The sequence below is a fragment of the Sander lucioperca genome, chromosome 18, assembly GCF_008315115.2.
Source record: "Sander lucioperca isolate FBNREF2018 chromosome 18, SLUC_FBN_1.2, whole genome shotgun sequence".
Taxonomy (NCBI): domain Eukaryota; kingdom Metazoa; phylum Chordata; class Actinopteri; order Perciformes; family Percidae; genus Sander; species Sander lucioperca.
Window position 1 is genome coordinate 14810137 of NC_050190.1, and position 12654 is coordinate 14822790.

Consider the following 12654-nt stretch of genomic DNA (forward strand, 5'->3'; position numbering starts at 1 on the left):
ATATAACAGATTCTCAAGGTTACCAGTAGCCCACAAAGTCTGTCCCTGAGACATCTTTAAGAGAATGAGAGGAAACCCTAATTATGCAGTGATAAACTTGACACATTGTAAGGAGCAAGTAATTACAGACCCCTGATATGTACTGCTCCTTGGGTCCACAACTTGGCCTGGGTTCAGCAATAGAAAATATAACAAACAGCATCTTCAACAGTGTCTTTAAACATGTTCATATTTCAACAATAATTACAGTCTTTTTCACTTTTGTCTTTTTGTCTGCTGAGTGGTTATTTGTACTAAAAATGTCCCAAATCTGGATCTGAGCACCAAGACAATATTAAAAGAGCACCCAACAGAATATTAAACAATGTAAGACCCCATAAAAGTAGCCTGAGATGATCTGTTTTACAGATTGATCATGCAGTATTGTATGGTGTGAAAGACAGGTTGTGAAAAACAAACCAGGACAGAAACCTTTCAATGGAGGCGCGTGCTCTATTGTAACTCTATTGTAGCCTAAAAAAAACCTCTGGTACATGAAATATCCAGAATCCAATCCAGAACCCAGAATGCATTCATTCAGGTCTCAACATTGATTATTTGTTTTGGACATAAGAGTGAATACATTTGAAATGTTGTGGGCATGAAAACAAGTCATAACTGAAAACCTTCATACAAGACAGAGGTTAGCATGGTAACAATCTGAACTCTTGAAGGGTGTACGTCTAGTGCAAAAACAGTGGATCCACAGCTCCACTTCAAGGGCATGGAGGTCTGAAAACAATCACATGAAAAGAACACATCGAAAACACAGGGAAATCTTGAATGTGAGAACAACTGAGGAGTCACGAGAAGAGTACCTGGTGTCCTCATTGCAATTTAAAAAATAATCACGGTAGACTTGGCCAAATTGTTTTGTTACCATTTAGGTAAAGAATACTTAAATTTGCTCGGTATAACAAACAATGTGCTTTACTCTTATGTTATAATTTAGTGCACAGGTGCTAGACCTCTGAAACGCATGCAAAAGTCATCACAACATTAATCTAAATATCTTTTTATGGATCCTTTAAAGTTTCCCACCCAGCCCTTCTTTAGTGTGCTACATCTTAGACAACATCCAGCCACCCAGTAGCCATATTAAGTAAGTAATAGGCATTAGATCAAGCGGCATAACTTATATATAATAATACTAATATATAATAACACAATAAGGGAAGTTGCATAATCAGAACAGTAACTAGACATATCAGTAACAGTAGTGAGATAGATATAGATTATATATATATATATATATATATATATATATATATATATATATATATATATATATATATATATATATATATATATATATATATATATATATATATAATCTGCCAATTAAAATTATCTTTTTAAATGTTTGTGTGTTGCCTAAAAGATTTAAACAGTGTGTTGATCTTAAAGTATTGATTCAGTGTAGTCATTCCACTGTTGATTATGACTTCCCGGTTGTTTGTTAATGCACCTTGGTTTTGTCAATTAACATAATACCTATTAATTACAGCTAACTGCTTTCTGTGTTAATAATCCCAATTCCTAATATTAATATTAGCTGTTGAATGCCGTACACAGGTTTGCTGGCAGTCACCAGGCTTGTTTGACCAGTCACTGATGTTAAGTACTGCAAACTCCACCCCAATACTTCCTGAGTCATCAAAATGTACTCACGGTTTGACATGTAGCATGTGACTGAAGAAAGGCTGGCCTTAAAACATCTGTGCAGATTAAAAAAAGATATTTAGATTACAAATTAAGCTGTGTAGACTTGTTCCATGTGCAAAAAGTTTGTTCCCAATATTATGAATGACACTGAGGGATCATGTTCAAACGTAATACCATACCAAAGAAATTGGAGGAGTAAGAAAACCAAAACAGAGAGCAAAATAAAGGAAATAAGAATAGATAAATGTTCCATTGAGGTGAGGTGCAAAATGCTTTGTTCTGAGAAGTTGCCTCTTTGGAAAATTAGTAAATCAACTTGTCTGGTCACCTGGGAAACTTCAGAAAATTAAACCTCACACCACATTTCCTTTCAGTTCCTAACCATCTCATCTTGCCTTCATCTCACATTTTCTCAATACTCATTCTGGCAGAGGACATTGAATAAGGCATTCCCAGGGTGTGTAGAGGTCATTAAAGATGGATAAATGTTGAAGTGCAAAACATTTAACAAGAACAATGTACTGTACAAAACTACTACAACCACACGTATACCAAAATATGAACATTGTCCTGTAGAGGAATCTCGGAGCATCATGGCATCTTCTACTTCTTGGAAAGAAAAAAAACACTACCATGTATAAAAGTTGGTTGTCTCCGTCCCGCGGTGACCGTTTGTCGCCCTCACCCCCCAACCCGTGTTAGATTTGACAGTGCCATTAGGAGTCCAGTTCCTCGGAGAGATGTGGAGACCCCCTCACCTCCGTCCTGCTCCACCTCCTCCATCAATGAACCCCCTGTCAAAGAGAAGGCTGAGCAGAGCTGCGGCCAGGCGCCACCACATCCACCCCTGGTTCCTTTGGTTTCGATGATACTGAAGCAACAAATGAAGACAAAACATACCAAAGTTAGTGCACTCTACCGAAACTCAACAAAATAAAGTACTAGAAATAGTCACTAGTTTGGGTTTTCAGTGTCAGCTTAAGTGTGTTTTGCCTGTGGTGTGTGCCTATTGACAGTGAACAAAGTGAAAAGGATCAACTGAGAAAAGGGTAAGACAAAACTAGACACCAGAACGACACTGATATTTTCACAACATTCTGCTTCTGTGCCCAACAATACTTATTAGAGAGGCCTCCCTTTGTGTGTGAGATCCCTACACAATCCAGGCTTCCCAACAGACATTCTAAAGCATAAACATATTCATCATACAGTCACACTTTTTCTAATCTTCCTGGCAGAGACCAGCAGCCAGTGGCTCAGGACGACTCTTTCGGGTTTGCGAGCCAACTGGATTGTGTGCGATTAAGGGGATAATGCTATCTCTGCCATTGAGAAGCTGAGATAAGATAATTGCACCGAATGGGATTAGGGAGCTCTTGATGAGAGGCAGGGAGCTCTCTGGAAAACACGTATCTGCATGAGAAAGGTACAGTAGCCTCACAGCTCATCTGCAGACGAAAGGCAGACTCCACAACGCCTGATAATGCTTTGGCTATTTTCAGATCATAAGGGTTGTAAACTGAGGGACATGACAATGCACCAAAGTGTACTACCTTGTTCTTGGCAATATTCTGCTATTGTTTACGAAAGCCAAAATATCTAAAGGCAGGGATTAGATATGCCATATTTACATGACTCTTATGGTGGTGTCAAACATTGACCTAGTTAGCAGCCAAGAACTGCAATTGTGATAAGCCTCTGGGTTTCTTTACTCTTATCAATTTGTGGTGAACATTGCAGGATGTTACATAAGCTTTGCCAGGTTCCAACCAGCAAGTGTATTGTATTGTTTCTTACTACTCGCTTATTTTTACTCGCTTAATCATGGCAAAGACTGCTGGGAGTCTTGATAAAACTAGTTCTCTGTTGTATGACATATCATCTTACCTGGGGTATTTTGATAAGGTCATAATAATAATAGCATAATTTTGCTTCATATACACATAGGCATTATTTATATGCAGCACAGAGTGGATAAGCTGGCAGCCAGAATGGCTTGACTTGACATGCCTTAAGTTTTTAAATTTTAAACTAAATTAAATGAAAGACTGCAGTCAGTTACAACTCTGGGATCAGAGAAGAGGAAGACAGAATGGCCGCAAATGTACATATAGTATGTCAATAATGTGTAATAGGTAATGGTGCTTAGAGTTTCAACATTAGATACATAGTAAAAAAAAATCAAATGAGAGATTTATTACACTACAAAGCTTGTGTATTTACTACAAGCTACATGAGAAGCAATTAATCTTTATAAACAGAAACAGAATGATCCTGTGGCAGTGACCTTTTGCCCTCCACTCTATCAAGCTGAGAGAGACACCGAGCCAAACAGAAAAAGAGAGAGGGAGAATGAGAAAAAGAGGTGTGCTCAGGCCTGTCGCAACTTCATGAGTCACGCCACCAACTGTCAAAATGAGACTCGGGCTCTAAATTTAGCCAGTGATAGAGCTGCAGAGTCTAGCCAGATGCTTGGTTTCGTCACTGTGACACTAGCCTGATGTGCTTTATCAGTGTCCCATGCGGGCTGTCTGTCAAGCCAGCTGCTCAGAAGCTCTGCCTTATCTCTTGAGCAAACAGGCCAGCCTCAATGGCAAGAAACTCTGGATTAGTCACATCAGGGAGGAGACAAGGAGCCACGGAAAAGTTAATTTTTTTATCGAATAATAGAGTGGCACAAATGGACATCACAAACATCGTGAACAAACATCATCACAGAACAATGAATGAAAAGTAAATATCCAAAGCTTAATATGTTTTTATTTCCAGTGCAACTCCACTCCTCCCCACTCTACAAGTGCTGAAAGGAGAGACTGCCGTGCGCTCACTGGAACAGTAAAGAGATAAAGAGATATAAAGACACACACACACACACACACACACACACACACACAGCTTTCAACACCTTCTACGAGAGCAGCAGGAGTCGTCTCTCTTAAAAAAACATAGGGATGAAACCTAACTCTGCTCATTGCCCTGTGCAGGCTGGAGCAGTCTTCCTGCCATTGTGACTGTCATTATTGCCTTGTCTCAAATGGCGGGCCGGCTAATGTCAGCCAACCTCTGGGGACCTCAGTGTTCCCTCCAGCCCTCTCTGACTGAGGAGCAATTTATCTGTCAGCATCCACCAGCACTCCTTCGCTATCTAATCCCTCCTTTCGCCAGGGGCCACAGGCTCCCATGGAGAATGCTCACAGCCACATTACTCCCAAATCCATCAGGAAGATGGCAGTCAAAGGCACTTGAATGGCTTAGGGACAAGTGTCTGCACTGAATAATTGCAATCACCTACTGACAGGAGCACACAGGAATGAGACCTGACACACAGTAACACTATTATGGAGTGAGAGTTTTTGTACTGACTGTCAGACCGTGTGATAGTGAGAAGTGAGAGATACTAACATGCAGAAAAACAAGTATGGGTGTATTCAAGCATGAGCATGTACACGCGCACGCACAATGCAATTAATTGCACAACCAGTGCCTGAAATAGCAATTACAGAGGCTGCAGTGGAATCACACATCCAAAAACGCACATCCGTGTTTTGGTTGTAAAAACATCCCTCAGCAACAGCCAGTCGCACAGATCCTGATCACTCATACACACTGGCAGAAACGTATGTATGCTCCACATGTTAACAGTAGTTACACTGGTCTCAATACAAGTTAGCGTTTAAAGTCCCCTTACTCTTCATGAGGCCAAAATATTAATATTATATTCACTATCATAATATCAGTGTATATGTGTACTGTCGCTTGTAGCTTCAGGATATGACTTCACAGGGCCATTCTCACTCTGACTGTCCTCTCTGCTGTTTACTCAACCAGCAAAAGGAGCACAAGCCACTTCCTCATCCCCTGACCCAGGCCAGCCACCGTCGTGCGTCAGTAGATCCCAGCCGCACACACATCACAAAAACCCTCCTGTCTGATTGTCTGTGTTTGCCAGTGTCACAATACATGAGTCATGCTGAGCTGCAGGGGTATAAATAACTTCATAAGCGCATGAGAAAGTCAGAAACTGTCTTGCACTTCAGAGTATGAAGTAAAAAAAAAAGAATTATATTATGTGCAGGGAGGTACCATTTCCCAAAAGACAACTGAAGTTGTAACTTGATCATTTGAGGTTCATTTTCAAACCTCTTTCCCTCATATTAATGCTTACTGTATATGTGTATCATTATGGATCCCAACCCCCCTCTCTAGGGCGGCGTAGACCTCTTATTTGGATGTCTCCTGTGGCCGCTCCTTGCTGCGGGAAGGGGCTGACTGGTGACTCCCTGGAAACACAGCTGTCCCCCTGGGGGCTCACGCGCTGAGCTTCGGGTTACAACATGTTTACCTTCTCCCGCCACTTCTGCTTTTTCCTGGACATATCGGTATGTGTGGCTGTGTGTGTTTAAAAGTGCACGTGTGAATAAATAGGTGTTAGACTGTTAACCACTTGTGCAACAAGAGACTCTGCAGAAAATCTCCTGAGGGTTTGTGTATATTTTTGATGTAACAGCCAATGGAACAACAGTGTCTCACGGTCATACAACACCCCCACAGCAAAGCAACTTTATGCAGCACACGGACTTAGAGGACAGTGTCACCCTGACCATAGTGTAATGTGTTGATTGAGGCCAGGCATCCTTCATGCCAGTTGCCTCCACAGCACACTGAGGAAACAGGAGAAAAAGAGAGAGAAAGAGAGAGATAAATAAACAGGAAGAGAAGGCAGGGGGAGGGCCTGGGGTTGGTGAGGTGGGGGAAGGGCTGTCCTTGTTCAGCAATGTTTTTGGCTTGAGGGTAGGAGGGGGGAGATGGGGGGCTCTGGGCTCTGTAAGTTCTGCATGTGCACAGTCTCTCCAAAACAAATATGAAGCATACGCAATAAAACTAAGCAAACTCTTGTCCCACCATAAATCTTTGTCAGATCAACATGGTATCAATAACTAATAATAAAAAACTGTGTGAATGATGTTGTAAATGGGTGGAATGCACTTTTTTCTGCTTTGATTTTAACCTGACACACACAAATTAAGACACGCACAAACAAACAACATCTAGTTTGATGGCAGTAGAGTTAATCTGCAGCATGGCACTATCGTAAAGTGATTATTGTGTATAAAAGTAACATTGGCTGATTAAAAATAAAAGCTGTGTGGATTGTCCATGTAAGACCCATATAAGCTACTGATATAATGAGCCATAATTAGAACAAAATATAGCATTACCATTAAGTTTCAGTTGACAATTGAGACCCAGAAGTCTCCGGTCCACACTAAACAAATCACATTTAACTGAGAAAACAGCTCCTGGTAATTAAGGGGGCACACTGGGTCCAAAGTCACTGTAAAAATAAAGAAAAGTCTCTCTTTCATCTTCAAATTGGTTCATGTGCAGCATTTGGTTTCTAAAGTAGCTTATTTAACAAATTAAATTTCCTCCTGCATAACAAATAATGAGGTGTAAGATTCTTTACTAATTCGTTACTACTGCTTAAGGTGAAGAACCAAGAAGTGTTCATGGTGTTTTTCTCATATGGTTATCAGTATAATATTAAAGGGACTGTCAAGAGTCTGATTTGTATAATAGTATATCCTCCTGGCTTTACTGCATTTTATTTTGCCAGCTCAGCTTAAGTGTCCTATCTAGATCTATCCAACTAATGAGAAAAAATGTGGGTTTTTTTTTGGTGGCAGTCACAGGTAGAAATGTTCTAAACAAATGTGAAAACTGTCAGAGGAAGGTTTATAACACTCCTACACACGCAACACTTCATGGAGGACACTAAGGGGGAATACTGTTACTGCTTGGGATATTATTGACAAGTTGCACTTGTTTACGGACATCAAACTAGAGGCCAAGGAGTCTGTACAGCAGGATGAATATTATACTCCTCACCAGTTGTAGGTGTTCCCGGTGAAACTGGTCTCCTATCAGCTGGAGTTTCTGGCCAATGCAGGCCTCCACACTGCGGGCCACAGGTTGCTGGTGGGGAAGCTGCTCCATCCCGTTTTGCTCCCCTTCACTTTCTTGTCCCCTCGCTTCCTGATCCCCAACAAGCTCAAAGTGTGCCGGGAAGTGCAATCGAAAACCTGCGTTGCCTGTTGAGGGTCAAGGCTGAGGCTTATTATTTCGTCAACAACCTTATATAAATTTAAGTACAGCAATGACACCTGACAAGGTGTTTTTACGTTGATACAACAGGTACAAAGAGCCGCCAAGTATTGCTGAACGTGTCATTGACCAATCAGATTGCTTGGCTTTTACCACAACTTTCTCAGCTGTGTGTTTTTTTGTAATCAAACAAGGTGAGTCATTTAAGTGTTTCATAAGTCACTCACACACAACAAACTCACATGACACAGATTTGAGGTCAGTCAGTTGTTATGGAGCTACTTTGGAATGATTACTTGTATATTGCGCCAATGTAACTTTGCTGTCACTGATAATCAGTTCTCTGTGCAGTTGCTGCTTACGCAGGTAAGCACTCCTGTCATGTCCTTTCAGTCACACTGCCAGTCTGGCGCCTTTTGAATAGCAAAGCAGCTGGGTACACTCCATACAGACCATAAAGCCACTGTGATCACGACTACCAGGCGCCAGGGGTGAGATCAGTGCAGCAACACTGTAACCAATTTCTCACAGTAAGTCTTATATTATAGTTTCGTACTTCAGTTTATTACACTGGTTATCACGCACAAGGCAATGTTCCTTTTTTTTCTTTTGAAATACGGTATGTCATCAGCCTCACCGTAGAAGAGTGGTCTGGGCTCCTCTGCGACTCCACAGGGCAGCATGCCGTTGTTCAATGCCAGGGCAGGGCCAGGTGTCTGTGTTCCCCGGTCTTCACACTTTATCTCCCTGAATGTGGTGCGCCAGCAGTGGGGGTCTGGCTCAAACACATCATCCTCCTCATCGTCCATACGGGTGCAATATAAGATGAGCAGCCTTAAAAGTAACAGGGCAGAGAAAGAAAGGTTATGGCTATAGCTGAATGTAGAACACTTGTCTTCCAGTCAGTATATAAATGAAAGGCATCCCAAGTTCCCTTTACTAATGATGGAAGTAACCTTGGAAAAGTCTGCATTAGGCCTGATGAGATGATCTCAGACACATTCATTATGCGTTCATTTCAGTTCATTCCTCCAAAGCATTAATTATCTTTATAGACAACCTGTCTGGTTTATAATGAGTGCCCTCAAATCAATAAAACCACACTGGACAAGTCGGGGAAGAGAAAAAAAGGCAAACGATCTGCCTTCACTTGTGGCAAAGAGCTCAGTGCTTATTCAGACAAATGGCTCTGTTCATGTCAGTGATGAAACCGCACAATCCACTGCGGTTAGTAGACTCGGTTGAGCCACATTTACATAATTGGGAGTTTGGCTGACTAGGTTAAATCTCTCCGATCTCTGCTATAAGCAGCTCTGTGGACAGGACCCTTGCTTCTTAAATAACTTCCCCCAAGATTACTAACTTATATATCAGGTATCAGTGCACATATAAATATCTGAAATGTGCAGTGTGTAAACTTGATGACAGGAATAATTCAAATGCATTATTAAGCAACTCTACCGCAGTGTAGCAAGAATCAGGGAGCACTTCTCTCCAGTGTTAATGATGGACTGCACTCAATAAATATTATAGCGGGTCGAAGAGTTATCAAAATAGGGTGAAATTCAAGTTGCCTCAACAGTTAACCCCCAAGTCACCATCGAGTTGTAATACAGGGTTAGACTACTACCACACGTCCAAATTAGGATCCACAGCAAAAGGGTAATGACAGTCTTTGAGGAAAATCCTAAACCACTCTCCCTACCCTGGCCTGTCAGCTTGCCAGCTCCCTGAGAAGGAGTTTTCATTCCAACATAAGCAGATTGGCCTGTCTCTAGCATGCCCAGACCTCACGATATACTGTGTGCGTTCACAATAAACCCTGTGTGTAAAACCACTTAATGCTTTGTTTTGACAAACACAGAGTAAGAACATGGGAGGCTTAGGAAAAAAAGCCTAAGCTCAACTTCCAGATACCCTGGTCTTGCTTTCTGTACGGATCTACTGTCCCGACTGAGAGCTGTGTGTTTGTGTCAGACAGTGGCTCCCCCTGCTGCAAACAAAATAACCCTAACAAAAGGTAAAGGGTGGTGGTGAGGCAGCTCTGTTGACACCGTTTCTGTCCACTAACATCTAAAACCTCGCATCACACCATTTTCTATTATGTAAATATTAATGCACATTAAGACCTCAAATGTATGAGCTCTTCGAACTCAAAGCAGTGCCAGAGTATCGCGATATGTTTTATCCAGAAATCTAGTTAATAATCCACAGGGGCATGTCTATAAAAAAAAGCATGTTCTAAACCAAAATGATGTCAGAAAGAAAAGAAAATGCGAAAATACACATACAGTGACGTAAAATAGATAAAAACACATTTGAAAAAGAAATGTCTACAGTACACAGTCTAAAATATGTAAGTACACGTTTGCACGCGTAAATGATTTTAATCTAGAAAACGGATGTCACTACATTTCAATACTGAAACACGACAGACACAAGCCGTAAAAATAAACCGGCCGTCTTTAGTCCATTCACCGAGTGAGCTCTGTCAACCGGGAAAGCCGGTATATTTCAAATCTCTGTTGTATGAACGACACGCTGAGTTACACTAAAACTGTTTTAAGTTGGAGTGATTTGACGTTTCGATAAATTAATATACACGAACTATCGAAACAAATGTATTGCAGCTGTTTTAACGACAACAACGACACGTTGTTGTTTCTTCCTAAGGACGCGGATGTTACTTAATGTTGAAGCTCGTGCCGACTAGCTGGTGTAAAGTTTACACTGAAGTAGGACATTTAAATGTGTTTTTGAGGAGCTTACCACAGAGATTGGCTTCGTTGTAAAGGTTGTCTTATACTCAGAGAAAAGGGAAAACGGGTTCAATATCCTGGCGAGTCAAGCGAGTTTAGTCCGTATCACCTCCACGACTACTTCCATTCTGTGAGGGAAAATGCAGCAAGCCGATTTCATTTCGCCGACGTCAGCTCTAAACTGACTCCGCCGCCGGGGCGTGGTGCTGAAAGTTAGTAAATAAACCCTCCTTAAAAACGCGAGTGTTTCTGTCGTCCAACTGTATGCGACTCAGCGGAGGCGGGACATGCCCATTTAAGGGTGATTTACATTCACGTTGTAACCAATCGTCGAGTTTGTTTTTGTCCCGCCTTCTCCATCGCGTATTCAGACACGTGGACGGGAAATTCCCCATAGCACGAGACCGCTTTTACGCCATTACCATGCTCATCTGTTCAGTTAAGTGACATTAAAGAGAAACTGTAAAGGAAAACACAAGGCTACAACGTGTTCATAGTGACCTGATGGTGCCATAATTGCCCTCCATATTTATCCAAATGTACGAGTTTATTAATTATTGTATTAATTCTGTAAGTAATGCGAATTAATGAAAACCTTTTGTCTGGCTACAGCGTATATTGTCTTATTATAACAATGTACAGTGCATATTCAGTGTATAGGTATAAATAATAAATATATCTATCTATCTGACTGTTCCAGCTTGAGGCATAGGCCTATGTCTACAAACTGAAAAACAGTAGATTTTCCCATTTTATAACAACATACCCAAGTTCACATTTCATTTATATTTCACATTTACAGCCAGATTTTAAGTTTCTGAACACCCTATGTATTGGTTAAATCAACACACAGTTCACTGAGAAACAGTTTTGACTTTTTGTTTATTATAAGTGGAAATGACCCAGATCCTACTGGAAGTGGCCTAGATCTTGATCAGTATAATTAGGCACCTGTAGAAGAGAACACATATGTGTTTGTAGGTCGTTTGTGTCACACAAAAAAACAGGTTTTCGACATAGATCTGCCTTGACACCATAAGTTAAGTCTTAAAGCAGTCATCATGGGAGGCTTTATTATGGTACCTATCAGTCAATATAACCACAAACATATTTCAGTTTAGATATAGGCTACTAACATTCTTTTTATTTTCTAGGTGATTTACAATCAGCTCATAGCTTGACAGTTAACCATGTCCACGCTGAGCAGATGCAGGTGCTGGTGCTCTGCCCCCTCCCCTCAGGGCTCTCACTGATCAATAAACCCTTGGACAGCTGGAGCTGACCCTCTGCATTCTCTCACAGAGCATTACCCTGCCCCCACCTCCCCTTTCTTTCTCCCTGTCCCTCAGCTGTGATCATGTCCCACCACTGGGCTGCGTGAGAAGTCACGGGTCCCTGCCTCCTCTGTCCTGCCTGAATTGGATAGACCTCTAGGTTCGGACTTTGTCCCACCTGCGGCCACTCCAAAGAGGTGGGGATTCACTGTGGAAGAGGGGATTGGTTTTCTCGCTCACTGTGATATTGAAAACTTGATCACTTCTTGCATGAGTGACCACTGTAAACAACAAAAGGCTCAAAGATGTGGGAGCATTAGTTGCAGCTTCTTTTTGTGCTTTAACAAAACAAAGGAGACTCCTCCCTACTAAAGACCATTAAGAAAACACCTGTAATTACTAAAGAGAAAGTCAGAATCCTTTATGGCCAGGTATTTGTCACAGTATGAAAGTTAAAGTGTCTCAGTGCAGAGTAATGTAAGTTGTGAAAAAAATAGAATCAATCAAGTCAGATAACATTTTCATGGTAATTTGTTACCAAGCGTTTAACTGGTTCATTATTCGAAGAGCCTGCAATGAAATATTAATGAAAAACCCAAGTATACAGGATTGATGGCAGTACATATATCTTAAGAAAACAAACCTAAGTTATTCATTACCATACATTAGTATGTGATGTATTAGTGTTTAAGAGTAGCTGCAGAAATCATTAAAGCCATAAGGCATCTCTCAGTGGGACACATAGACAAGCTTTTATAACATAAATAATGAATATGGATGAATTCACTGCAGCTCTTACCACTATCCAGGAA

At 41.1% G+C, this 12654-nt stretch overlaps 1 protein-coding gene across 2 annotated transcripts; it reads right to left on the bottom strand.

The window, feature by feature from the left end:
- Positions 1-1380: 1380 nt before the first annotated feature.
- On the bottom strand, positions 1381-10845 carry bmf1 (BCL2 modifying factor 1). 2 transcript variants are annotated; one of them, XM_031278866.2, is made up of 4 exons: positions 10579-10845; positions 8447-8643; positions 7594-7796; positions 1381-2575 (listed from the first exon to the last, which is right to left on the bottom strand). In XM_031278866.2, exons 2-4 carry the CDS (start codon positions 8616-8618, stop codon positions 2459-2461), a joined length of 492 nt encoding a protein of 163 aa, XP_031134726.1. In that variant the 5' UTR covers positions 8619-8643; positions 10579-10845; the 3' UTR covers positions 1381-2458. The 2 variants fall into 2 exon arrangements, with proteins under 2 accessions (XP_031134726.1, XP_035850621.1); XM_035994728.1 differs by lacking the exon at positions 1381-2575 and adding an exon at positions 2588-6365.
- Positions 10846-12654: the final 1809 nt, after the last annotated feature.

Coding starts and splice junctions, on each gene's coding strand:
- bmf1 (XM_035994728.1), bottom strand. CDS start 8,618: ATGGACGATGAGGAGGATGATGTGTTTGAGCCAGACCCCCACTGCTGG. Junction 7,797..8,446: donor GCCCAGACCACTCTTCTACG/GTGAGGCTGATG, acceptor GACCCTCAACAG/GCAACGCAGGTTTTCGATTG. Junction 6,366..7,593: donor ACCGGGAACACCTACAACTG/GTGAGGAGTATA, acceptor CTGTTTCCTCAG/TGTGCTGTGGAGGCAACTGG.